Here is a 24,966-nt window from a genome sequence, read left to right as displayed (position 1 = left end):
GCATCGCAAGTAAAATTTTTTTAAAAAAAAAAAAAAAAAAAAAAAAAGTCAAACGAAGAAGCCAAGACTGCTTCTTTCGAAAATCATTTTTATTATTATTATTATTAGGATCTTTAAACTTAAATGTAATTGCATTAAATGAAAAATGCAATTACATAAACATTTACACTTATAAATAGGTACCTAGTTGGTTTACAGGCGAGGAAAAAATAATCGTGTTTGAATTGTTTTACGAAGTGTGCGTTCCAAAATAAGTTAACAAAAACTTTTTCCAAATAGGTACATAAAATAATAAAAACAAGAGAGTGACTACACTGTCCTCTTTCATCATTGTAGGGAATAATAAAAGTTCAAAAGTGTAGTGCCTTTAAAGGCCGAAAGCCAACCTGCCAACAGTGCATACTTTCTGTTTTGTGATCTGTGGTGATCATTTCGCAAATAGGGATAACAGCTCTGTTAGCTTAAGAGAGTGGTAGCACTAACAGGGCTGTTATCATTTTGCGTTTCACCAACAAGAACACCTGTTATGTGAAGCTAACAGTCAGTTAAGATAATTTAGGCTAGTATAGTATAAAAAGTTAGCACAGAGATGTAAGACAACAAGAAAATTCTGCTTGGGTCAATAAACATTTTAATCTCATTGAAAACTAAAGACAAATAATTCTCTAAAAAGGACATAGGAGAAAGAAGCGTGGTAGAACGTAACAAACAAGTTTACTTTTCCACAAGTTTGGCCATGCCTCGGGATGAACTAGCGGGATTCCGGAGCGAAGCGACGGAATTCAGCTAGTAAAATAATAAAAACAAGAGAGTGACTACACTGTCCTCTTTCATCATTGTAGGTTGTAGGGAATAATAAAAGTTCAAAAGTGTAGTGCCTAAAGGCCGAAAGCCAACCTGCTAACAGTGCATACCAAAACATCCTCCGCCAGCCACTTCTCACCAGGACGTACGTTAATTTCATCCCCACTTCTCTCTCTCTCTCTCTCCATCCACAGAATCAGCTGGATGTCGGCACAGCCCTCAACTCTACGTACGACTCGAAAAAGTCCGCGCCGAGCTCCGAAGACGCCCCCGTCAAGAGCACCCCGAAGCCCGCCTCCAAACTCAAACTGCCCGCGCGGAGCAAGCTCCTCTCGCCCAAGGTGAAAGCGCGCGGCCCTACTAGCGGAAGGAAAGCTCCCGCCCCGGCAGCGGGATTGACTCCGCGGGGGAACGCGACGCTCACGCGGTCGAGATCTCAGAGTCACCTGACCCCGCGGGGCAATACCACGCTCACGCGGTCACGGACTCAGACTCAGCTCACCCCCCATACGCCGCGACACAAGTTACCGTTTATATTTTGAGAGCCCGTAGGTTTGTACGTTAGGGGAGGGTCATTGATCAAGAAATGGCCGTAAGTTTGTACGATAGAGAGGATTGGAGAGTGTCGGGTCCACAAAGTGAATTTAAACTCGGTTTAAGTTTAACTCTCGGATTAAACAATCTGATTGGTTGATTAAAATTCCTACCAAATTTCAGCTTTCTAGGTGTTGTGGTTCTAGAGATAGAGCGATCAGTGTGTGAACTATGAAATGTGAAATGTGAACTGTGAAATGTGAATGAGTGAATGGATCTCGTTCTTATAATATAAGATATATTAGATATTAATTATAATTATAAATATAAAAAAAAGCTTTCAATCGCTGGAAGGAGGGGGGGGGGGTAATAATGATAATACAAAACCATACACCAAAACACACATCAACATAAAAACACACCCAACTTCCTACACTTAAGTCTGTCCCTTAACCTTCAAAGTCCTTGGCCCCACACAACTTACATCGTTTCCCCACAGGGGGCGTATCTAAGAGAACATTGTCTATGGATTCATGCGACAGGGAAGACTTTAGCACAGAAGAAAACCCATATCAACACAAAAACAAACCGATTCCACGTTTAAATTTGTCTCTTATACACAGGGCCAGGTATAATCACCTCAACACAAACATTGTAAAAACAAAACACATATCACCATAACAACAAAATTTCCACACTTAAATTTGTCCTTTAGGTGGTGGTTATACACAATTACTCAGGGTTAGGCCAAGCTTGAATTGATTTCCCCCCTGTTTTTTTCTTTACTATAACCGATATTTCTTCTTCTACTTCTAAGCATAGCCTAGCTCTGTGTATAACCACCACCTTAAAGTCCTAGACCCAACACATAACTTACATCGTTTCCCCACAGGGGGCGTATCTAAGAGAACATTGTCTATGGATTCATGCGACAGGGAAGACTTTAGCACAGAAGAAAACCCATATCAACACAAAAACAAACCGATTCCACGTTTAAATTTGTCTCTTATACACAGGGCCAGGTATAATCACCTCAACACAAACATTGTAAAAACAAAACACATATCACCATAACAACAAAATTTCCACACTTAAATTTGTCCTTTAGGTGGTGGTTATACACAATTACTCAGGGTTAGGCCAAGCTTGAATTGATTTCCCGTCGAGAAAAAAACTTTGGGAATTTTTTCCTGGAAAAATCCCCATCTTACTGGACTATAAGGTTAACGTGCATGTATTCTTCTTTTCCTGACTAGTTTTAATGTATCTCTAATATGCAAGAAAAGGTTATTTTTTCCAACACTTTTTGTGGTCTGTCTATATCTTTGTGTATCTATTTTTTTCTGAATAAAATTTAATCATAGTTTATGCACAAGAAAAAAACCTTGCTTTTTTTATCTGAATTTCGGTCATTTTAGTAAACTACTGCTAGCAGATTGATTTTTTTTTTTTTTTTTTCAAGAGGTTTGATAGAGGAAACTGTAACTGCCAGGGTCTTATCCTTCCGAAATCGAAGAGAGAAGGAAAAAATCGGATGAAACTCAAATGTGAACGGACCTTTACGTGATTTATCGCAAGAGGGGAAATGGGTCACACGTGTTTTCTTATCAAAGAAATGCTAGCTTCACGAATGTAAACAAAAGTAAAACGCGAGACAGGAGACAGCGTGACTGCAAGCGTTTCGCAGGTTTGACAGGTTTCGTTTCGCTTTTGGCCGTTCGGCGAAAAAAAGTTGTGGATTTTCGACCGTTTTGAGCAGAGGGATGTCAAAATGAGGAACCCATTTTCAGGAACTAGCAAACCAGAAGGTAAGTTATGTTTCGTAATGTTTTGAAGAACCACGCATGAACCAATTGTAGTGCTTATCTGATAATCAACCCCTCCTGGACAGTCACATTCCTGAATAAAATGGGATGGGTTTCCTCAAGCTCTGGTAAACCATTTTACAGTGTCCCAGATTTCTACGGTCTATGCGGTCATAAGAGTGAGTCCGGTACTTGTGCAGAAGTCACGTCCGTGGAATACTGCTACCAAAGGAACTGGCACAAATGAGCAGTGACCCTGGTTATTATAGGGTTAGGTTAAACACAAGAAGGAGTTTTCACAATTAGAGCAGTGATTAGTGTTATTATAGGGTTAGGTTAAATACAAAAAGGAGCTTTTCTTTTCCACGGACGTGACTTCTGCATACTTACCGTGAGTCCTTCTAGTCTGGCTGGGGGACTTGAAACATGGAGTAGACCAGCTTAGTCTGGCTGGAATAGGGAGTAGAGTGAGTAGACAAGCTTTAGTCTGGATGGGGGGCTTAAACAGGGAGGGTACTAGCCTGAAATTTCCCTGGCTAAAGAAAGAGATTAATTACTCAGAAGTTATGACAGTGAAAAAGGAAGCTCCTTCTTATGTTTAACCTAACGCCATAATAGCACTGGTAACTATCACTCAAATTGTGAAAGCTACTTTTTGCACACCTAACCCTATTATAACATTGGTTACTACTCATTTCTGACAGTTCCTTTACATACTTAGCAATTTTTCACTGTTGTGGCTTCTGAAATTGTACCTACCTACCATAAAAAGCAATGGTTGAGTGCTAGGGAGCATCTACTTGGTTCCAGACAGAACAAGTAAATATGGTTTCAATCAACTGTGATGTTGACACACCTTCATTCTTAAATACCCACTTTTGTCCTAGATGAAACGACTAGCACCAAGCCTGTGTTCTAAGGAGAACGTCAAGAATGCAAGGGTAAGACACAGACCACAGGAGTCTAATGTAGCAGTTTCATTGGTACGAATTAAAAACGGCGGTCAGAAAAAAGGAATCTTTTTTTTTTATTATTATTATTAATTATTTTTTAGAGAGAGGTATTTTGTTGTTGTTCACATTACCATCGCGTGACGTGACGTAACGTAACGAGATGGTAATGTGACTGTCCTGAAAGAAATCACCTACAATTTTATGGGAAAACTTGTAACTTAGAGAGAGGTATTTTGTTGTTGTTCACATTACCATCGCGTGACGTGACGTAACGTAACGAGATGGTAATGTGACTGTCCTGAAAGAAGTCACCTACAATATTATGGGAAAACTTGTAACCTAAGGAGAACGTCAAGAATGCAAGGGTAAGACACAGACCACAGGAGTCTAATGTAGCAGTTTCATTGGTACGAATTAAAAACGGCGGTGAAACATCAGAAAAAAGGAATCTTTTTTTTTATTAATTAATTTTTAGAGAGAGGTATTTTGTTGTTGTTCACATTACCATCGCGTGACGTGACGTAACGAAATGGTAACTGTCCTGAAAGAAGTCACCTACAATATTATGGGAAAACTTGTAACTACATCTCTCTGACTCCCCATGAGCTCACGTGACGTGACGTGATGTTAGTGTGTTTCTACCTTAACACGTTTATTTTCCTCCCCCAGAAAAACGTCGTGAGTGCCTCGCAAACCACCGCCAAGTCCAAACTTCTCGGCCAGACTGTGACCGCGCGTCACACCCCAGGTCGAAACAACACACTGAAACGGAAAGGGGACGCCACGCCTTCTGAACCTACGAAGAGGGGCCGACTGCTCGAATCTGCAGCTAGACACCCTGTAAGTAATATACCGGGAACAGAGGAGTCCTGTTCCCCAAAGGACCTGTCACTCCTTGTCCAGCTAAAATTGATAATACACTGGTGTGGGGAAAAAATGGAGCGAACATTACACGACTTTACTTTTTTTACCATAATATCTCAAAGTTAAACTATCTCAAAGTCTGGCTGGGGGACTTTAAACAGGGAGTATACCAGCCTGAATTTCTCTTGCTAAAGAAATAGCAAAGGTTGAGTGCAAAGGCCATCCACACGTAAAATTTTCTAGCCAAAACCAAATGTCAGCCCAAAGCAATCAACCTAGTTAGGTCTGATTGAGAGTCTGACGAAAAACGCCGACCCCGTCTGTACACGGGAAAAGACGAAGAAAAAGAAGACTGGAGTGGGGAAAAAATGGTGCTAATATTACACGACTTTGCTTTTTTTTACCATAATATGTACCTATCTCAAACCGTGTTGTGTCGTGAAGGCGGTCAAAATTCTAAGGCCTTATCGTCCCGAAAGTAAAGAGATGATTCCTTCTCTCTTCGCTTTGGACTGGATAAAAGAAAGCCAACCCCTCTGAGAACGTACGTTATCTGTTTAGGGATAAAATCTTCGTAAAACTAATTTAACCCCTTCATTCTTCTTCTTTTTCTTTGTCTTTTCCCGTGTAAAGACAGGGTCGGTTTTTTTCGTCAGCCTCTCAATCAGCTCTAACTAGGGTAATTGCTTTGGACTGACATTTGGTTTTGGCTAAAAATTTTACGAGTGGATGCCCTTCGCACGCAACCTTTGCTATTTGTTTAGCAAGGGAAATTCAGGCTAGTATATTCCCTATTTAATGTCCCCCAGCCAGACTACGCTGGTATACTCCCTGTTTAAAGTCCCCCAGCCAGACATTTTAACCCAGGCTAGTATATTCCCTATTTAAAGTCCCCCAGCCAGACTACGCTGGTATACTCCCTGTTTAAAGTCCCCCAGCCAGACATTTTAACCTCTTCATTCCCGTGTTGTGTTTCAGTTACTTCCCACCCCAGTCACAAGTTCAGCCACCAAGAGGAATCTAGCTGGGGGTTCGAGCCCTGCCTCTTCGGTTCTTTCATATTCACTGTTCACGGTAAGTCAATTTATATTTGGAATTTATATTCAAATTATAAACATCAATATTTTCCAGGGAATTTCATGGAGACTGGAAAAGGTGCTCTATTTAACTGTTGGTAAGTATAATGTGACAGTCTAAATCAAAATACTCTAAATAAAGCCCTACTTATACTTATCTTTTTCTCTCTTCGACTGATCACTGGACTAACAATAAATTATATAGTGTTTCACTAAATCTTGAAGAAAAAGTCGATTTTTTGGACTTGGTCTTACCCATTCAAATAAAAAACGCCTAACGTTAGAAACACACTACTATCACGTCCCGTGAGCTCATGGGTAGTCAGAGAGATGTAGTTCAAAGTTTTCCCATAATATTGTAGGTAATATCGTTAATCATAGCCACACTGTCCTCACGTAACGTGACAGTAGTGTAGCTGTCCTGAACAAAATTACCTACAATATTATGGGAAAACTTTGTACTACATCTGTCTGACTCCTATGAGCTCACATGACGTGACGTGAGGTGATAATAGAATAGAATATACCCTGTTTATACTGCCAGAATGAGACTGAAAAGTCCCTTTACTCCCGCAGTCTAAACAAGGTCTCATGTATTTGGTACAAAATAGGTGTGTTTTTTATAAATTAAAACCTTCACGTTACGTAGCAAAATATCACGATGAGAAAACACAAGCGCAGTTCATCGCTGTCCAAAATCTCCAACCCTCACGATGATAACGAGTCACTTTCTGGTCTCTCTATATCCTCTGTGCTGAAGTCTTCCCTATCGCATGAATCCATAGACAATGTGCTCTTAGATACGCCCCCTGTGGGGAAACGATGTAAGTTATGTGTTGGGTCAAGGACTTTAAGGTGGTGGTTATACACAGAGCTAGGCTATGCTTGGAAGTAGAAGAAGAAATATCGGTTATAGTAAAGAAAAAAACAGGGGGGAAATCAATTCAAGCTTGGCCTAACCCTGAGTAATTGTGTATAACCACCACCTAAAGGACAAATTTAAGTGTGGAAAGTTTGGTTTGTTGTTATGGTGATATGTGTTTTGTTTTTACAATGTTTGTGTTGAGGTGATTATACCTGGCCCTGTGTATAAGAGACAAATTTAAACGTGGAATCGGTTTGTTTTTGTGTTGATATGGGTTTTCTTCTGTGCTAAAGTCTTCCCTGTCGCATGAATCCATAGACAATGTTCTCTTAGATACGCCCCCTGTGGGGAAACGATGTAAGTTGTGTGGGGCCAAGGACTTTGAAGGTTAAGGGACAGACTTAAGTGTAGGAAGTTGGGTGTGTTTTTATGTTGATGTGTGTTTTGGTGTATGGTTTTGTATTATCATTATTACCCCCCCCCCCTCCTTCCAGCGATTGAAAGCTTTTTTTTATATTTATAATTATAATTAATATCTAATATATCTTATATTATAAGAACGAGATCCATTCACTCATTCACATTTCACAGTTCACATTTCACATTTCATAGTTCACACACTGATCGCTCTATCTCTAGAACCACAACACCTAGAAAGCTGAAATTTGGTAGGAATATTCCTTTTATGGTCTAGGTGTGCAATAAGAAAGGATTTTGCGAAAATCTAAACCGATCCTGAGATATGATCAATTTTTGATCGCTAAAATCACCATAAATACACAGAGTGCAGCTGCAGAGACTGCGGGAGAGAAAACTTTTCCTCACTCGCCTAATATTTGAGTTTCGTTTATGTTTTTAGTTTGATAAATACAAGTTCGGCCATGCCTTTTCCACAAGTTTGGCCATGCCTCGGGATGAACTAGCGGGATTCCGGAGCGAAGCGACGGAATTCAGCTAGTAAAATAATAAAAACATCCTACGGCAGCCACTTCTCACCAGGACGTACGTTAATTTCATCCCCACTTCACTCTCTCTCCATCCACAGAATCAGCTCGATGTCGGCACAGCCCTCAACTCTACGTACGACTCGAAAAAGTCCGCGCCGAGCTCCGAAGACGCCCCCGTCAAGAGCACCCCGAAGCCCGCCTCCAAACTCAAACTGCCCGCGCGGAGCAAGCTCCTCTCGCCCAAGGTGAAAGCGCGCGGCCCTACTAGCGGAAGGAAAGCTCCCGCCCCGGCAGCGGGATTGACTCCGCGGGGGAACGCGACGCTCACGCGGTCGAGATCTCAGAGTCACCTGACCCCGCGGGGCAATACCACGCTCACGCGGTCACGGACTCAGACTCAGCTCACCCCCCATACGCCGCGACACAAGTTACCGTTTATATTTTGAGAGCCCGTAGGTTTGTACGTTAGGGGAGGGTCATTGATCAAGAAATGCCCGTAAGTTTGTACGATAGAGAGGATTGGAGAGTGTCGGGTCCACAAAGTGAATTTAAACTCGGTTTAAGTTTAACTCTCGGATTAAACAATCTGATTGGTTGATTAAAAAAAAAAAAAAAATCAGTCAATCAGAATGTTTAGTCCAAGAGTTTCACTTGAATGGAGTTTAAGCTCACTCTGTGGACCCGGGACCCGGGCATTAGTGGCTTGGTTTCTATTTTTCATTTGATAATTGAACATCTCTTCTGTTTTTGGCAAGGAAAAAAAAAAGTGTTCTTATTTTAGTACAGGAGACTTTTATTTTGTATAAAAAACCTAGGTACTTACTTGTGCTTTATTTTTATTATTGTTTAATGTTTAAATTTCTTCGGTAGGTACTTAGATAAGATGATGATTTGATTTATTACTGTAAAAATGTTATGCTTACTGTATGAGAAAGTGCAAACATATCTGAAAGTTTCTTTTGTCGATTTGCGTTTAATTTTAAGAGAAGTTTAATTTTACGATGATTTTATTATAGGTACCTAGATTAATTTTTGTGCTCTGTGGACCCGGGCATTAGTGGCTTGGTTTCTATTTTTCATTTAATAATTGAACATCTCTTCTGTTTTTGGCAAGAAAAAAAAAAGTGTTCTTATTTTAGTACAGGAGACTTTTATTTTGTATAGAAAACCTAGTTACTTACTTGGGCTTTATTTTTTTTAATGTTTAAATTAATTAAATTTCTTTGGTAGGTACTTAGATATGATGATGATTTAATTTATTACTGTAAAAATGTTATGCTTAGTGCATAAGAAAGTGCAAACATATCTGAAAGTTTCTTTTGTCGATTTGCGTTACTCCTTGTAAATTTTCGTTTTAATTTTAAGAGAAGTTTAATTTTACGATGATTTTATTATAGGTACCTAGATTAATTTTAAGAGAAGTTTTATTTTGCAATCATTTTAATTTTAGTTGTATGACGGATATTGATGTTCATGTTTGCTTTTCGTACGTACGAACATTGAGGCTGGTTTCTATTGAGCATGATCGGAACAGTCTCCGAGCATTCTCCTATCGTTCTCCGAGGTAGATTGTAGACCAAGATGTTTTACCGTTGATTCGTATAAGCTTAACCCATCCTTTAGGGCTGTTTGCCCCTACACCTAAGCCTCAGGGTGGGCTTTTTGTGTATATAATTTTATCGTATTGTCTGAACCATGTTTTAAGTAAAAATTCTAAGGTTAACGTGCATGTGCATTTTTAAAAAAAGCTCGCCAAAAAGCGACAAAGCGGCGCCTGGCGGAGTTAGCTCACCTCTGGCGAGGTGGCAAAGTTGAAATTCGAATTCAGCGCCAAAAAATACATATAAAACCGTCGAGAAAAAAACTTTGGGAATTTTTTCCTGGAAAAATCCCCATCTTACTGGACTATAAGGTTAACGTGCATGTATTCTTCTTTTCCTGACTAGTTTTAATGTATCTCTAATATGCAAGAAAAGGTTATTTTTTCCAACACTTTTTGTGGTCTGTCTATATCTTTGTGTATCTATTTTTTTCTGAATAAAATTTAATCGTAGTTTATGCAAAAGAAAAAAAAAACTTCTTTTATTATCTGAATTTCGGTCATTTTAGTAAACTACTGCTAGCAGATTGATTTTTTTTTTCAAGAGGTTTGATAGAGGAACTGTAACTGCCAGGGGTCTTGGTCTTATCCTTCCAAAATCGAAGAGAGAAGGAAAAAATCGGGTGAAACTCACAAGTGTGAACGGACCTTTACGCGATTTATCGCGAGAGGGGAAATGGGTCACACGTGTTTTCTTATCAAAGGAATGCTAGCTTCACGAATATAAAAAAGTAAACAAAAGTAAAACGCGAAACTGCAAGCGTTCCGCTTTTGGCCGTCCGGCGTAAAAAAAGTTGTGGATTTTCGACCGTTTTGAGCAGAGGGATGTCAAAATGAGGAACCCATTTTCAGGAACTAGCAAACCAGAAGGTAAGTTATGTTTCGTAATGTTTTGAAGAACCACGCATGAACCCATTGTAGTGCTTATCTGATAATCAACCCCTCCTGGACAGTCACATTCCTGAATGAAATGGGATGGGTTTCCTCAAGCTCTTTAAAGCTCTGGTAAACCATTTTACAGTGTCCCAGATTTCTATGCGGTCATAAGAGTGAGTCCTTCTAGTCTGGCTGGGGGACTTGAAACATGGAGTAGACCAGCTTAGTCTAGCTGGAATAGGGAGTAGAGTGAGTAGACAAGCTTTAGTCTGGATGGGGGACTTAAACAGGGAGGGTACTAGCCTGAAATTTCCCTGGCTAAAGGAAGAGATTAATTACTCAGAAGTTATGACAATGAAAAAGGAAACTCCTTCTTATGTTTAACCTAACGCCACAATAGCACTGGTAACTATCACTCAAATTGTGAAAGCTCCTTTTTGCACACCTAACCCTATTATAACAATGGTCACTACTCATTTCTGACAGTTCCTTTACATACTTAGCAATTTTTCACTGTTGTGGCTTCTGAAATTGTACCTACCTACCATAAAAAGCAATGGTTGAGTGCTAGGGAGCATCTACTTGGTTCCAGACAGAACAAGTAAATATGGTTTCAATCAACTGTGATGTTGACATACCTTCATACTTAAATACCCACTTTTGTCCTAGATGAAACGACTAGCACCAAGCCTGTGTTTGGAGATAAAATGAACAGTGTCAGCAAAGAGTGCACGCAGCTGAAACACCAGTATGACGAGTGCTTTCAAACTTGGTTCACCGAGAAGTTTCTCAAAGGAGACACAGACGACTCCATGTGTTCACCGCTGTTGAAAGTTTATCAATCTTGTGTACAGGTTTGTAATCTGAAATCTATGCAGAGATTTTTCCTTTTCCTTCACTGAGACTTTTTCACTTCTTTAATTAGTTTTTTTTTTTTCTGTGAATTTTTCTTGTATGACATTTCCCACTATGACTTTTTCTCCACTGAGGCCACCCCATTTTTTATTATTATTTTATTTTTTCCCCAATATTTTTGATATTTTATTACTGTCAGTTAGTCAGTATGTTAGTGTTAACAAACCTACTAACATGTATTTTAGTTAATTACCAAACTGTACTAATTCTAAAATCAAAAATAAAGAAGGAATACAAGATAGTAGAATGCCAATGGTTCTGAGAGCAAACCTTACCTGTTTAGGATAAAGTTTGTCCCAAGGGAGAATCAAACCCATGACCTGGCAGAACTTTACAAGGCAGACCAATGCAAATTAACAGAAGTATGTCTTTGGTTTTTATTTTTCAGAAAGCTATGAAAGAACAACAAATAGACTTGGGTGATGTTGTGAAAAATCATCTCAATACACCTGAAGAATGTAAACCTCCAAGCTAAAAAGAGCAATGATCTCTCCTTTGTGAACTTCTGCAATAAGAAAATTGTATATTATATTTTATGCATGTCTAGGTAATCTTAAATCATGAATTTTGGGGTTCTGTTGTTACTTTTTTCATTAAAAATTAACCTAAACTAGTCAAAATCGACATAGAATTAAATCTAAACTTTCCATCAACTCATGATGGGAAATTTTTTGTTAATGCTACTCACAACTCACAAGCATTTGTTCAACATACCATATACATTTTAACTTTACTTTTATGTTATATTAGTTATTTAATGAGAATTTTAAGTAGTTTTTAGAAAAGAAAAAAAATCTCTCATTCCATTTCTAGAAGAATAAAAAATGTGATTGAAAAAAAGTTACATTTTTACTATAAGGTGTAGGTACTATCAAACCCATGACCTGGAGCTTACGTCCTACCTTCCAAGCTAGGCTTGCTTTTAGGATTTTGTGTTCATTAAAGCTGTGTTAACACATAGTCAACGGCCGTTGACTATGCGAGGACAGAGTTTAATATTTAAGTTTTATGTTTTAAAAAGAAAATAAAACCTTGTAGAATATTCCCATAATTTCTCTTGATTTGAAAAATAGCTTTAAGCTTTCTAAAGTCCACCACGTCCATTACTAATTAGTAGAAGTCTTGTATCATTTTAATTTCACAGTGTGTTGAGTGTGCATGATTTGAACCTGCAATCCGAAGATTAGGAGACCCCACCGTATCATTGCATAAATTGGCTTGTTATCTTCAACATCAGATATAGGTAAGTACCTTATTTCCTGTGATTATAAATACTTACCCAACAAGAACATTGCCTGTAACAATGGGCAATAGGTATCTAGTACGAGATAGACGAGTATGATTGGTATTGATTTTTTAGGTACAAGAACGAACCTTATCTGTTTAGGATAATCGAACCCGCGGCCAGGCGCTCACATGACAGACGCGTTACCCTCCAAGCTAACTAGACTCGCTTCACAAAATAAATAATAATAATAAAAACGCATTATGAACGGAAAAACTACCTTCGTTTTTTTTTTTTTTTTTTAGAATTGTCTAATCTAAAACAAAGCTAGCCCAAGAGTTCATTTCATATATCCCTATTATTTTCCTTTTTCCTGAAACACTTTACATTGTCCTGGGACTCTAACTGCGAGGGATAAAGGTACTTTTTAGTTTTTATTCGAGCAGTAGAAAAAAATGGGAATACTTCCTTGCATTCCCTTTTATTTCCCGAAGGAGCATAGCTAGATATTCATTTAAAACTATTACCCCGTACAGTTCCCTCTTTTTACTTTTGTTCTATATCTAAGTGTCCTCGACTACTCTCGTATTGATAGTCTTTTTTTTTTACTTTCTTTCTACTCTCATTGTATTATTTTTCTCCTCCACTTCCTTTTATTATTATTATTTTTTGCACTTACTATCAAATTCTTCCAACTTTCTTCTGCTTTCCTTTCTTTCTCCCCTCCTTTTTTTCCATTTATTTTTAGCTTTCCATGGTTCTCCCTCCTTTCTTCTTTTTTTTTTCCGAGAACGGCTCGCTTCTTAAATAAGTATTTTGATTCCAGGTCTCTTCTTAAAAAAAAAAAAAAAAAAAAAAAAATCATCACATTGGTTGAGTCGTTTTCTTGTGAAAAAAGGACAAAAACAGGTCTACCAGCGTCGTGGAAAAAAAAAGAAAAACTCAGAACATCTCGTCTAAAATTCTTTCGGAAATTCAGCTCCTTTTTATTACAATAAAAAAAGCAAGCATTTGTACAACAGACTCACGCAGACATGCATTCTACGAGATTTCGGATTTTCAGTATTTTCACTTTTCAGTCACATGCTAGCCTTTGCGAAGAACGGACGCTTTTGCCGCTCTCTCGAGCCATTTGTGTTTCGTGAGCTTTTGAAGAAAAACGAGAAACAGTGTGAAAAACGGTCGGGAAAACGTTTTCCTAGAAAACGGATTGAGTATCCTTTTCATTGAAAAAAAGTTAAACCTTTTTCTTGGGAAACTGTTCAAACGATTTCGTGAAAAAGTCGGACTAGGTAATATTTTCCTTGAAAAACGATTGGAAAAAACGGATTGGAATACGGTTCATTTAGGATTTCTCTTCGAACGGAATTTATTTTAAGTTGGGATTTTTATTTTGAATTTTCGCGCTGATGAGGAAAATTTATAGTGATATATGTAGGTAGCTGTGAACTAAGGGCTAAGATGGAGATGTAAAATGGACTTGTGGTAAGTTGACCAGATTCCTTACCTACTCGTATTTTGGCACTGCCTCAGTATCGGTAGTGCCTCGTAAAAAAAGTCTCACCCTGTAGAGCCAGTCTAGTTAGCTTAGTTGGCGATTTAGGATTTCTCTTCGAACGGAATTTATTTTAAGTTGGGATTTTTATTTTGAATTTTCGCGCTGATGAGGAAATGTCTTGTAAACCAAATTTATAGTGATATAGCTGTGAACTAAGGGATAAGATGGAGATGTAAAATGGACTTGTGGTAAGTTAACCAGATTCCTTACCTACTCGTATTTAGGTACTGCCTCGGTATCGGTAGTGCCTCGTAAAGAAAAGTCTCACCCTGTAGAGCCAGTCTAGTTAGCTTAGCTGGTAGCGCGTCTGCCTTGTAAGCGCTAGGCCGCGGGTTCGATTCTCGCCCGGGGCGAATTTTATCCTGATGGGATAATGTTCGTTCTCAGAACGGCTGGCTTTCTCCTATTCTGTCTTCCTTCTCTTTTCGATTTCGGGACGACGAGACCTTATTTTTTGTTAATGCTACTCACAACTCACAAGCATTTGTTCAACATACCATATACATTTTAACTTTACTTTTATGTTATATTAGTTATCTAATGAGAATTTTAAGTAGTTTTTAGAAAAGAAAAAAAAAAATCTCTCATTCCATTTCTAGAAGAATGAAAAATGTGATTGAAAAAAGTTACATTTTTACTATAAGGTGTAGGTACTATCAAACCCATGACCTGGGGCTTACGTCCTACCTTCCAAGCTAGGCTGGCTTTTAGGATTTTGTGTTCATTTAAGCTGTGTCAACAGTGGACAGAGTTTAATATTTAAGTTTTATGTTTTAAAAAGAAAATAAAACCTTGTAGAATATTCCCATAATTTCTTGATTTGAAAAATATCTTTAAGCTTTCTAAAGTCCATTACTAATTAGTAGAAGTCTTGTATCATTTTAATTTCACAGTGTGTTGAGTGTACATGATTTGAACCTGCAATCTGAAGATTAGGAGACCACACCATATCATTTCATAAATTGGCTTCAACATCAGATATAGGTAAGTATTCCTTATTTCCTGTGATTATAAATACTTACCCAACAAGAACATTGCCTGTAGCAAAGGGCAATAGGTATCTAGTACGAGATAGACGAGTATGATTGGTATTGATTTTATAGGTACAAGAACGAACCTTATCTGTTTAGGATAATCGAACCCGCGGCCAGGCGCTCATATGACAGACGCGTTACCCTCCAAGCTAACTAGACTCGCTTCACAAAATAAATAATAATAATAATAATAATAAAAACGCATTATGAACGGAAAAACTCCCTTCGTTATTTTGTCTAATCTAAAACAAAGCTAGCCCAAGAGTTCATTTCATATATCGCTATTATTTTCCTTTTTCCTGAAACACTTTACATTGTCCTGGGACTCTAACTGCGAGGGATAAAGGTACTTTTTAGTTTTTATTCGAGCAGTAGAAAAAAATGGGAATACTTCCTTGCATTCCCTTTTATTTCCCGAAGGAGCATAGCTAGATATTCATTTAAAACTATTACCCCGTACAGATCCCTCTTTTTACTTTTGTTCTATATCTAAAAGTGTCCTCGACTACTCTCGTATTGATAGTCTCTTTTAGTTTTTATTCGAGCAGTAGAAAAAAATGGGAATACTTCCTTGCATTCCCTTTTATTTCCCGAAGGAGCATAGCTAGATATTCATATAAAACTATTACCCCGTACAGATCCCTCTTTTTACTCTTGTTCTATATCTAAGTGTCCCCGACTACTCTCGTATTGATAGTCTCTCTCTTCCTCTTCCTCCCTTCCTCTTCCTCCTCCCTCTTTCCTCTTGAAAACGTGACTTAAGAAATACATAGAGAGAGAAAATTTTAAGAGGGGAGAGAGAGAAAACTCTCCTCGCATGTACATTCTACTTTAACACCTTCACTGCCATCTGTCCTGGCGATACACCATAGCATAGGGCGAATGGGACCGACCAAAACTTGCTCATGGGATAGGAAATAGACAGCCGAAATAGTGTAGCAGTCAAAGTGTTAAAGGTACAATGAAGAGAAAGAAGATTACATATGTCCCACTCAACCCGAAATGTCAAACCTCTCTGTATTGTACATGAAATTTATTATGCTCATCTGACCTTCTCAACTAAAGTGCCCGAGAAAGGTTTTCGTTTCATTGTATTTACATAGGTATTATTACTTTTTTTTGCACCTGGGAGTACAAATCTGAATTCTCGCTTTCCAAATGGAGAGTCTCAAATACCAGCTGAGCACACTCTGGACGCGGCTTGACACAAAGGTATGGTTCAAAGATGAGAAAGGGCTGTGAAAATACCGAATGCTTATTTCTACTCCTTCAGGCTGAAGGGTGAAAAAGTGAAGATTTACAAGATAAACCTTGTGTAAGCCAGCCTAGTTAGCTTGGTTGGTAGCGCGTCTGCCTTATAGGTGCTAGGCCGTGGGTTCGATTCCCACCAGAGGCGGATTTTAATCCTGAATACAAGATAAACCTTGTGTAAGCCAGCCTAGTTAGCTTGGTTGGTAGCGCGTCTGCCTTATAGGTGCTAGGCCGTGGGTTCGATTCCCGCCAGAGGCGGATTTTATCCTGAGGGGATAATGTTCGTTCTCGGAACGGCTGACTTTCTCCTATTCTGTCTTCCTTCTCTCTTCGATTTCTGGACGACAAGACCTTAGCAGTTCCCTCCATCAGACCTCTTCAAAAAATTATAAAAAGACGTACCTAAAGTGCGCCAACAACATCTTAATTTATGATTTGATTTCAAAGGCATCTGAACGTGAGGCATTCCTGATGAAACACTCGAAGCTATGCACAAGCACAATTCAAGCTTATAAGACCTTAGCAGTTCCCTCCATCAGACCTCTTCAAAAAATTATAAAAAGACGTACCTAAAGTGCGCCAACAACATCTTAATTTATGATTTAATTTCAAAGGCATCTGAACGCGAGGCATTCCTGATGAAACACTCGAAGCTATGCACAAGCACAATTCAAGCTTATAAAAAGGAGGTAGAAGTGTGTACAGCGCTCAAACTGAAGCATATCGTCAAAATAGTGGAAACTATACGGGAGGAGCTGGAAGATTGGTGGAACAGAGCGCGGGTGGGACAGCCACAACGGGAGATGTTCACGGAGTTCTATCTTCAGGATAATATTACTGAGGAGGTAGGTACCTAAACCTAATCATTCCCTTTCTTTTTCTCGCCCTTTTCCCATGTGCAGACGGCGTGGGCTTTTGTCGTCGGCCTCTCAATCAGCGAAGCATATCGTCAAAATAGTGGAAACTATACGGGAGGAGCTGGAAGATTGGTGGAACAGAGCGCGGGTGGGACAGCCACAACGGGAGCTATTCACGGAGTTCTATCTTCAGGACAATATTACTGAGGAGGTAGGTACCTAAACCTAATCATTCCCTTTCTTTTTCTCGCCCTTTTCCCATGTTCAGACGGCGTGGGCTTTTGTCGTCGGCCTCTCAATCAGTTTTAGTGATCGCTTTAAGGCCAACTGGTTTGGGCTAAACAAAATTTTCCGAGTGAATGCCCTTCGTACTCAACCTTTGCTATTGATTAGAATAAGGAAATTTGGACTAGTCTACTCCCTGTTTAGAGTCCCTCAGCCAGGCAAAAATAAATAACGAAAGTACCTAGGTACTTGTTGAAAAAAAAAAATGTCAAGGACTTTAAGGTGGTGGTTATACACAGAGCTAGGCTATGCTTGGAAGTAGAAGAAGAAATATCGGTTATAGTAAAGAAAAAAAACAGGGGGGAAATCAATTCAAGCTTGGCCTAGCCCTGAGTAATTGTGTATAACCACCACCTAAGGGACAAATTTAAGTGTGGAAAGTTTGGTTTGTTGTTATGGTGATATGTGTTTTGTTTTTACAATGTTTGTGTTGAGGTGATTATACCTGGCCCTGTGTATAAGAGACAAATTTAAACGTGGAATCGGTTTGTTTTTGTGTTGATATGGGTTTTCTTCTGTGCTAAAGTCTTCCCTGTCGCATGAATCCATAGACAATGTTCTCTTAGATACGCCCCCTGTGGGGAAACGATGTAAGTTATGTGTTGGGTCAAGGACTTTAAGGTGGTGGTTATACACAGAGCTAGGCTATGCTTAGAAGTAGAAGAAGAAATATCGGTTATAGTAAAAAAAACAGGGGGGAAATCAATTCAAGCTTGGCCTAACCCTGAGTAATTGTGTATAACCACCACCTAAAATGATAGCAGCCCAGTGGCAGGAGAGAAACAATGCTAAGGAGAACGTCAAGAATGCAAGGGTAAGACACAGACCACAGGAGTGATTGATCTCGAGGATAAAGCTTGCGACAAGGAGAGGTAAGAATTTTTAATTGTGTTAAGCATACTTACATACATGCTTGTCACAAATATCGTTCCCCAATTGTTACACCTAGATAAATTTTATGACTTGACTAGGGCTCGAACCATCAACCTCCAGATCCAAAGTCCAACGCGTTAACCACTGCACAATTGAGGTTGGTAAGAACTGTAAGAAGAATTTAAAAAAAAAAAGAGATAGTATATTGGAACCGCTTTCGCATTACTTCAAGGTATATTCTCTTACATCCATGCCTATCCAAGAACAGAAAAATTCGGTCAGAAAATTTCCGGCCCTTTCGTAATTCGAACCCAGCACCTCCAGGTTGAGAGTGCTCTTGACCACTCAGCCACAGATTTGGGCTAGAGGGAGGTAAGAATTGGAATAAACCTATAAAATACACAAGACCTTGTTTAGACTGCGGGGGAACTAAAGGAACTTTCAAGTCTCATTCGAGCAGGATAAACAAGGTATATTTTATTCCTCTTTCATCAGCCCTAATCATATCTCTATATTCTCATCCGGGGTCTACCTTTTGGTCTCACACTATCTACTCTTCCTCAACAGGCTCTTCAAAAACCGAGGCGGTCAACTTCTAGCCGAAGAAAGGAAACGGAAGTTCATCCAGAAAGAGCTGCCCAAGCTGGAAAAGCATCTGGACAAACTGTTTGACCGCTACGAGGAGAAGAATGAGGGCCAAGTGTTTCTATATGATGGTGAAGATGCGAGGGCCATGATAGCAGTGTCTATATCTTTGTGTATCTATTTTTTTCTGAATAAAATTTAATCATAGTTTATGCACAAGAAAAAAACCTTGCTTTTTTTATCTGAATTTCGGTCATTTTAGTAAACTACTGCTAGCAGATTGATTTTTTTTTTTTTTTTTTCAAGAGGTTTGATAGAGGAAACTGTAACTGCCAGGGTCTTATCCTTCCGAAATCGAAGAGAGAAGGAAAAAATCGGATGAAACTCAAATGTGAACGGACCTTTACGTGATTTATCGCAAGAGGGGAAATGGGTCACACGTGTTTTCTTATCAAAGAAATGCTAGCTTCACGAATGTAAACAAAAGTAAAACGCGAGACAGGAGACAGCGTGACTGCAAGCGTTTCGCAGGTTTGACAGGTTTCGTTTCGCTTTTGGCCGTTCGGCGAAAAAAAGTTGTGGATTTTCGACCGTTTTGAGCAGAGGGATGTCAAAATGAGGAACCCATTTTCAGGAACTAGCAAACCAGAAGGTAAGTTATGTTTCGTAATGTTTTGAAGAACCACGCATGAACCAATTGTAGTGCTTATCTGATAATCAACCCCTCCTGGACAGTCACATTCCTGAATAAAATGGGATGGGTTTCCTCAAGCTCTGGTAAACCATTTTACAGTGTCCCAGATTTCTACGGTCTATGCGGTCATAAGAGTGAGTCCAGTCCAAACTTCTCGGCCAGAGTGTGACCGCGCGTCACACGCCAGGTCGAAACAACACACTGAAACGGAAAGGGGACGCCACGCCTTCCGAGCCTACGAAGAGGGGCCGACTGCTCGAATCTGCAGCCAGACACCCTGTAAGTAATATACCGGAAACAGAGAGTCCTGTTCCCCAAAGGACCTGTCACTCTTTGTCCAGCTAAAATTGATAATACACTGGTGTGGGGAAAAAATGGAGCGAACATTACACGACTTTACTTTTTTTACCATACATAATATCTCAAAGTTAAACTATCTCAGAGTCTGGCTGGGGGACTTTAAACAGGGAGTATACCAGCCTGAATTTCTCTTGCTAAAGAAATAGCAAAGGTTGAGTGCAAAGGCCATCTACACGTAAAATTTTCTAGCCAAAACCAAATGGCCTTATCGTCAAAATTCTAAGGCCTTATCGTCCCGAAAGTGAAGAGATGATTCCTTCTCTCTTCGCTTTGGACTGGATAAAAGAAAGCCAGCCCCTCTGAGATCGTACGTTATCTGTTTAGGGATGAAATCTTCGTAAAACTAATTTAACCCCTTCATTCTTCTTCTTTTTCTTTGTCTTTTCCGCTGTAAAGACAGGGTCGGTGTTTTTCGTCAGCCTCTCAATCAGCCATGTCAAAATGAGGAACCCATTTTCAGGAACTAGCAAACCAGAAGGTAAGTTATGTTTCGTAATGTTTTGAAGAACCACGCATGAACCCATTGTAGTGCTTATCTGATAATCAACCCCTCCTGGACAGTCACATTCCTGAATGAAATGGGATGGGTTTCCTCAAGCTCTTTAAAGCTCTGGTAAACCATTTTACAGTGTCCCAGATTTCTATGCGGTCATAAGAGTGAGTCCTTCTAGTCTGGCTGGGGGACTTGAAACATGGAGTAGACCAGCTTAGTCTAGCTGGAATAGGGAGTAGAGTGAGTAGACAAGCTTTAGTCTGGATGGGGGACTTAAACAGGGAGGGTACTAGCCTGAAATTTCCCTGGCTAAAGGAAGAGATTAATTACTCAGAAGTTATGACAATGAAAAAGGAAACTCCTTCTTATGTTTAACCTAACGCCACAATAGCACTGGTAACTATCACTCAAATTGTGAAAGCTCCTTTTTGCACACCTAACCCTATTATAACAATGGTCACTACTCATTTCTGACAGTTCCTTTACATACTTAGCAATTTTTCACTGTTGTGGCTTCTGAAATTGTACCATAAATAGCAATGGTTGAGTGCTAAGGAGCATCTACTTGGTTCCAGACAGAACAAGTAAATATGGTTTCAATCAACTGTGATGTTGACATACCTTCATACTTAAATACCCACTTTTGTCCTAGATGAAACGACTAGCACCAAGCCTGTGTTTATATATAATGATGGTAAGTAGTGTGAGTAAGAAAGAAGGGGGAAGAGGGGGAATAAGAATAAGTGACAATAATGATTAGATGATAGTATGTTATTTCATTGATGTGAATGGTATCTACCTTGTTTTTATTGCCAGCATAGGACTGAAAAGTCTAAAAAAAAAAACGGGGAGGGGCGGGGTAGGTATACATAGATGGAACTTTCCTTCCTATTCTGGGAGACAAAATATTTTCATATTAGACAAGGACTCATGGGACAGTAATTAAAGAAAAAAGAGAGGGAGAGATACATACTTGCTTGAATTTTTAGGAGTTTGCAGGAAAGAAGTAGGTAGATAGGTAGGGAGGTACATACCTTAAATTTAGAGGAATAGGAGAGAGAGAGAGAGAAAGAAAGAAAGAAAGAAAGAGAGAGAGAGAGAGAAAAGGGAGGAAAAGAGAGATATAGTTTAGGGGGAGATAGATACCTTTCATTTTAGAGAAATGGGGGAGAGTGAAGGAGAAAGAGAAAAAGAGAGGGAGGGAGAATGAGAGAAAAAAAGGAGGGAGGGGGAGAGTGAGAAAAATAGAGAGAGGTAGGAAAGAGAGAAAAAGAGAGGGAGGGAGAGAGAGTGGGAGAGTGAGAGAGAGAGTGAGAGAGAGGTAGGGAGAAGGAGAAGGGAGAGAGAAGAAGAAAGCTTGGGGAAGAGGACAGGTAGTTAGTTTATTTCAGGGAAATTATGAGGAGGAGGGGGAGAGGACAAGAGGGAGGCACGAGTTACCTAGTTTTGGAGGTAGAAGAGGAGGAGGGTTAGGAGGGAATATTTCTCCTGAATATTACTGAATAACATAAATTGTACCCATCCAGCTGACTAGTGCCGGCGTGCGTCTTTTTTTCGGGGGATACGAATTTGGTTTTAAAAATTTCGATGTTAAAAAAAAAACTCAAGCCATGGACCCACTTTTGAATTTCATGATTTTCCACGGACCACTCTGCATTTCCCCTCATTCTTATATAATGAAAATATAACTTTATTTTAATTTATTATTTACAATGATTGCTTCCTTTTTTGGGGGAAAGAATGGACTTTTTCCACCCTGAATAGATTTTTTCTTCTTTTGGGACCACCTTCTCGCGGACTACCAGCGGTCCGCGGCTTTTTCAACACACACAGTTTTCTTGTCTAAAAATACACAGTTTTCTAACTAACTTCTGAGAAAATTGAAATATTCATGAAAGACAAAAGCTCCTTTAAAGTGCCAGGAAAATAGAGAGGATACCATGTAAGTAGGAGGTACACTCTCTGGAGAGAAATAATCACAAAGCATCTAACCTTCCCTTCTGTGAAAATACCTGAGGGACATTTTGAATATGATGCGAAAAAAAAGATAGGATAGGATGTAGGTTGTAGGTACATAGAATAGAATATAATATCTACCTTGTTTATCCTGTTCGAATGAGACTAAAAAGTCTCTTTACCCCAGCAGTGTAAACAAGGTCTCGTTTATTTTATGGGTTAAATACCATGGTACATAAATAACAAAATTTTATAACCTTGCCTAAATAAATATATATGTAATTGTCATTTTAGTAAACTACTGCTAGCAGATTGATTTTTTTTTTTTTTTTTTCAAGAGGTTTGATAGAGGAAACTGTAACTGCCAGGGTCTTATCCTTCCGAAATCGAAGAGAGAAGGAAAAAATCGGATGAAACTCAAATGTGAACGGACCTTTACGTGATTTATCGCAAGAGGGGAAATGGGTCACACGTGTTTTCTTATCAAAGAAATGCTAGCTTCACGAATGTAAACAAAAGTAAAACGCGAGACAGGAGACAGCGTGACTGCAAGCGTTTCGCAGGTTTGACAGGTTTCGTTTCGCTTTTGGCCGTTCGGCGATATGTAATTATGGTAAGTAGTGTGAGTAAGAAAGAAGGGGGAAGAGGGGGAATAAGAATAAGTGACAATAATGATTAGATGATAGTAGAGATTGTTATTTCATTGATGTGAATGGTATCTAGCTACCTTGTTTTTATTGCCAGCATAGGACTGAAAAGTCTGAAAAAAAAGGGGGGAGGGGCGGGGTATACATAGATGGAACTTTCCTTCCTATTCTGGGAGACAAAATATTTTCATATTAGACAAGGACTCATGGGACAGTAATTAAAGAAAAAGAGAGGGAGAGATACATACTTACTTGAAATTTTAGGAGTTTTGCAGGAAAGAAGTACCTAGGTAGATAGGTAGGGAGATACATACCTTAAATTTAGAGGAATAGGAGAGAGAGAGAGAGAGAAAGAAAGAGAGAGAGAGAGAGAAAGAGAGAGAGAGAGAAAGAGAGAGAGAGAGAGAAAGAGAAAGGGAGGAAAAGAGAGATATAGTTTAGGGGGAGATAGATACCTTTCATTTTAGAGAAATGGGGGGAGAGTGAAGGAGAAAGAGAAAAAGAGAGGGAGGGAGAATGAGAGAAAAAAAGGAGGGAGGGGGAGAATGAGGAAAATAGAGAGAGGTAGGAAAGAGAGAAAAAGAGAGGGGGAGAGAGTGGGAGTGGGAGAGTGAGAGAGAGAGGGAGGGAGAAGGGAGAGAGAAGAAGAAAGCTTGGGAAAGGGAACAGGTAGTTAGTTTATTTCAGGGAAATTATGAGGAGGAGGGGGAGAGGACAAGAGGGAGGCACGAGTTACCTAGTTTTGGAGGTAGAAGAGGAGGAGGGTTAGGAGGGAATATTTCTCCTGAATATTACTGAATAACATAAATTGTACCCATCCAGCTGACTAGTGCCGGCGTGCGTCTTTTTTTCGGGGGATACGAATTTGGTTTTAAAAATTTCGATGTTAAAAAAACTCAAGCCATGGACCCACTTTTGAATTTCATGATTTTCCACGGACCACTCAGCATTTCCCCTCATTCTTATTTAATGAAAATATAACTTTATTTTAATTTATTATTTACAATGATTTTTTTTTTTTCCTTTTTTGGGGGAAAGAATGGACTTTTTCCACCCTGAATAGATTCTTTCTTCTTTTTGGACCACCTTCTCGCGGACTACCAGCTGTTCGCGTACCACACTTTGGGAATCCCTGTTTTAAAGGTTGTCCAAACAAGGTTCTCTTTTCAAGTACAATAGTTGGAATGGTAGTTCTCCCCCTAACCCAATCGTTAGCCGCGCCACTTACATTTTGTTCCCCAGTTTCCATTTCCTCAAACTCCCGAAATTTTCGTCCGAAAAACAGGAATAATAAGAGTAAAACGGAACGGAGAAAATCCCCAAACAGAGAGCTGCTGATATTCAAGCTGAATTTCTCCTGGGGGAAAAAGGACGAAAAGTATGACGTATGGTACCTACTCATTTTATTTATTACTAGTGGTTGACTCGGCCTTTTTACGAGATCAGCACGGCGTAAGAGGCATAACTTTGAAGCCCCGAAATTTTGAATCAGGATTTAATGTGACAATTTTAAATAGCCTATGTGTCCCTCAGTACTCTTCTTAAAAAAAAAAAAAAAAAAAAAAAAATTTATACATAAAACTGGCAACAAGTGTGACGAAAAGACAAAAAAGAAGCTTTTCGTAGTGCTTGTGTTTACCGACTCTCTCCGCCGTTTCGCAGCAAGAAGCGTTTCCGATCGTACACTGACTTTTCACTTTTAGACTTTGAGGCTTTAGAGCGATCTTACCGGTACAGGACGCACTCAACAAACTGTTCTACGAACGAAAAGAAAATAACATTATTTTTCCTCCGGACTTAAAGGCTTTCTTAAAATCTGCTCTACCAAGACTCAAAAGAAAAAAAAGAGGTGCTGCGACCATTCTGGACAAAAACAGGAAAAAAAGTATGTTCTTCGCTGCAGTTGGTT

At 39.2% G+C, this 24,966-nt stretch overlaps 2 protein-coding genes and 2 long non-coding RNA genes across 4 annotated transcripts in view; all 4 read left to right on the top strand.

Annotated features, from left to right (window-relative positions):
• The window catches only part of LOC103505416, a 27,903-nt gene extending 9,616 nt beyond the window's left edge, over positions 1-18,287 (top strand). Inside the window, exons 6-9 of the mRNA XM_026820746.1 lie at positions 16,922-17,073; positions 17,297-17,375; positions 17,976-18,039; positions 18,214-18,287. Of these exons, the coding sequence (XP_026676547.1) occupies positions 16,922-17,073; positions 17,297-17,375; positions 17,976-18,039; positions 18,214-18,287 (369 nt within the window). The remainder of the gene's footprint in view (positions 1-16,921; positions 17,074-17,296; positions 17,376-17,975; positions 18,040-18,213) is intronic.
• Positions 8,886-9,818, top strand: LOC113465858. The gene is made up of 2 exons (XR_003390435.1): positions 8,886-9,566; positions 9,761-9,818. It is a non-coding gene; the product is annotated as an uncharacterized LOC113465858 (long non-coding RNA).
• LOC103505407 (TP53-regulated inhibitor of apoptosis 1-like) lies at positions 10,171-12,287 on the top strand. The gene is made up of 3 exons (XM_008469737.3): positions 10,171-10,318; positions 10,994-11,178; positions 11,628-12,287. Exons 1-3 carry the CDS (start codon positions 10,282-10,284, stop codon positions 11,712-11,714), a joined length of 309 nt encoding a protein of 102 aa, XP_008467959.1. The 5' UTR covers positions 10,171-10,281; the 3' UTR covers positions 11,715-12,287.
• On the top strand, positions 18,285-19,009 carry LOC113465857. Its single transcript, XR_003390434.1, has 2 exons — positions 18,285-18,321; positions 18,890-19,009. It is a non-coding gene; the product is annotated as an uncharacterized LOC113465857 (long non-coding RNA).
• The last annotated feature ends 5,957 nt before the right edge of the window (positions 19,010-24,966 follow it).

The sequence above is a fragment of the Diaphorina citri genome, unplaced genomic scaffold, assembly GCF_000475195.1.
Source record: "Diaphorina citri unplaced genomic scaffold, Diaci psyllid genome assembly version 1.1 scaffold172, whole genome shotgun sequence".
NCBI lineage: Eukaryota > Metazoa > Arthropoda > Insecta > Hemiptera > Psyllidae > Diaphorina > Diaphorina citri.
This window is presented reverse-complemented; position numbering and strand designations above follow the sequence as displayed.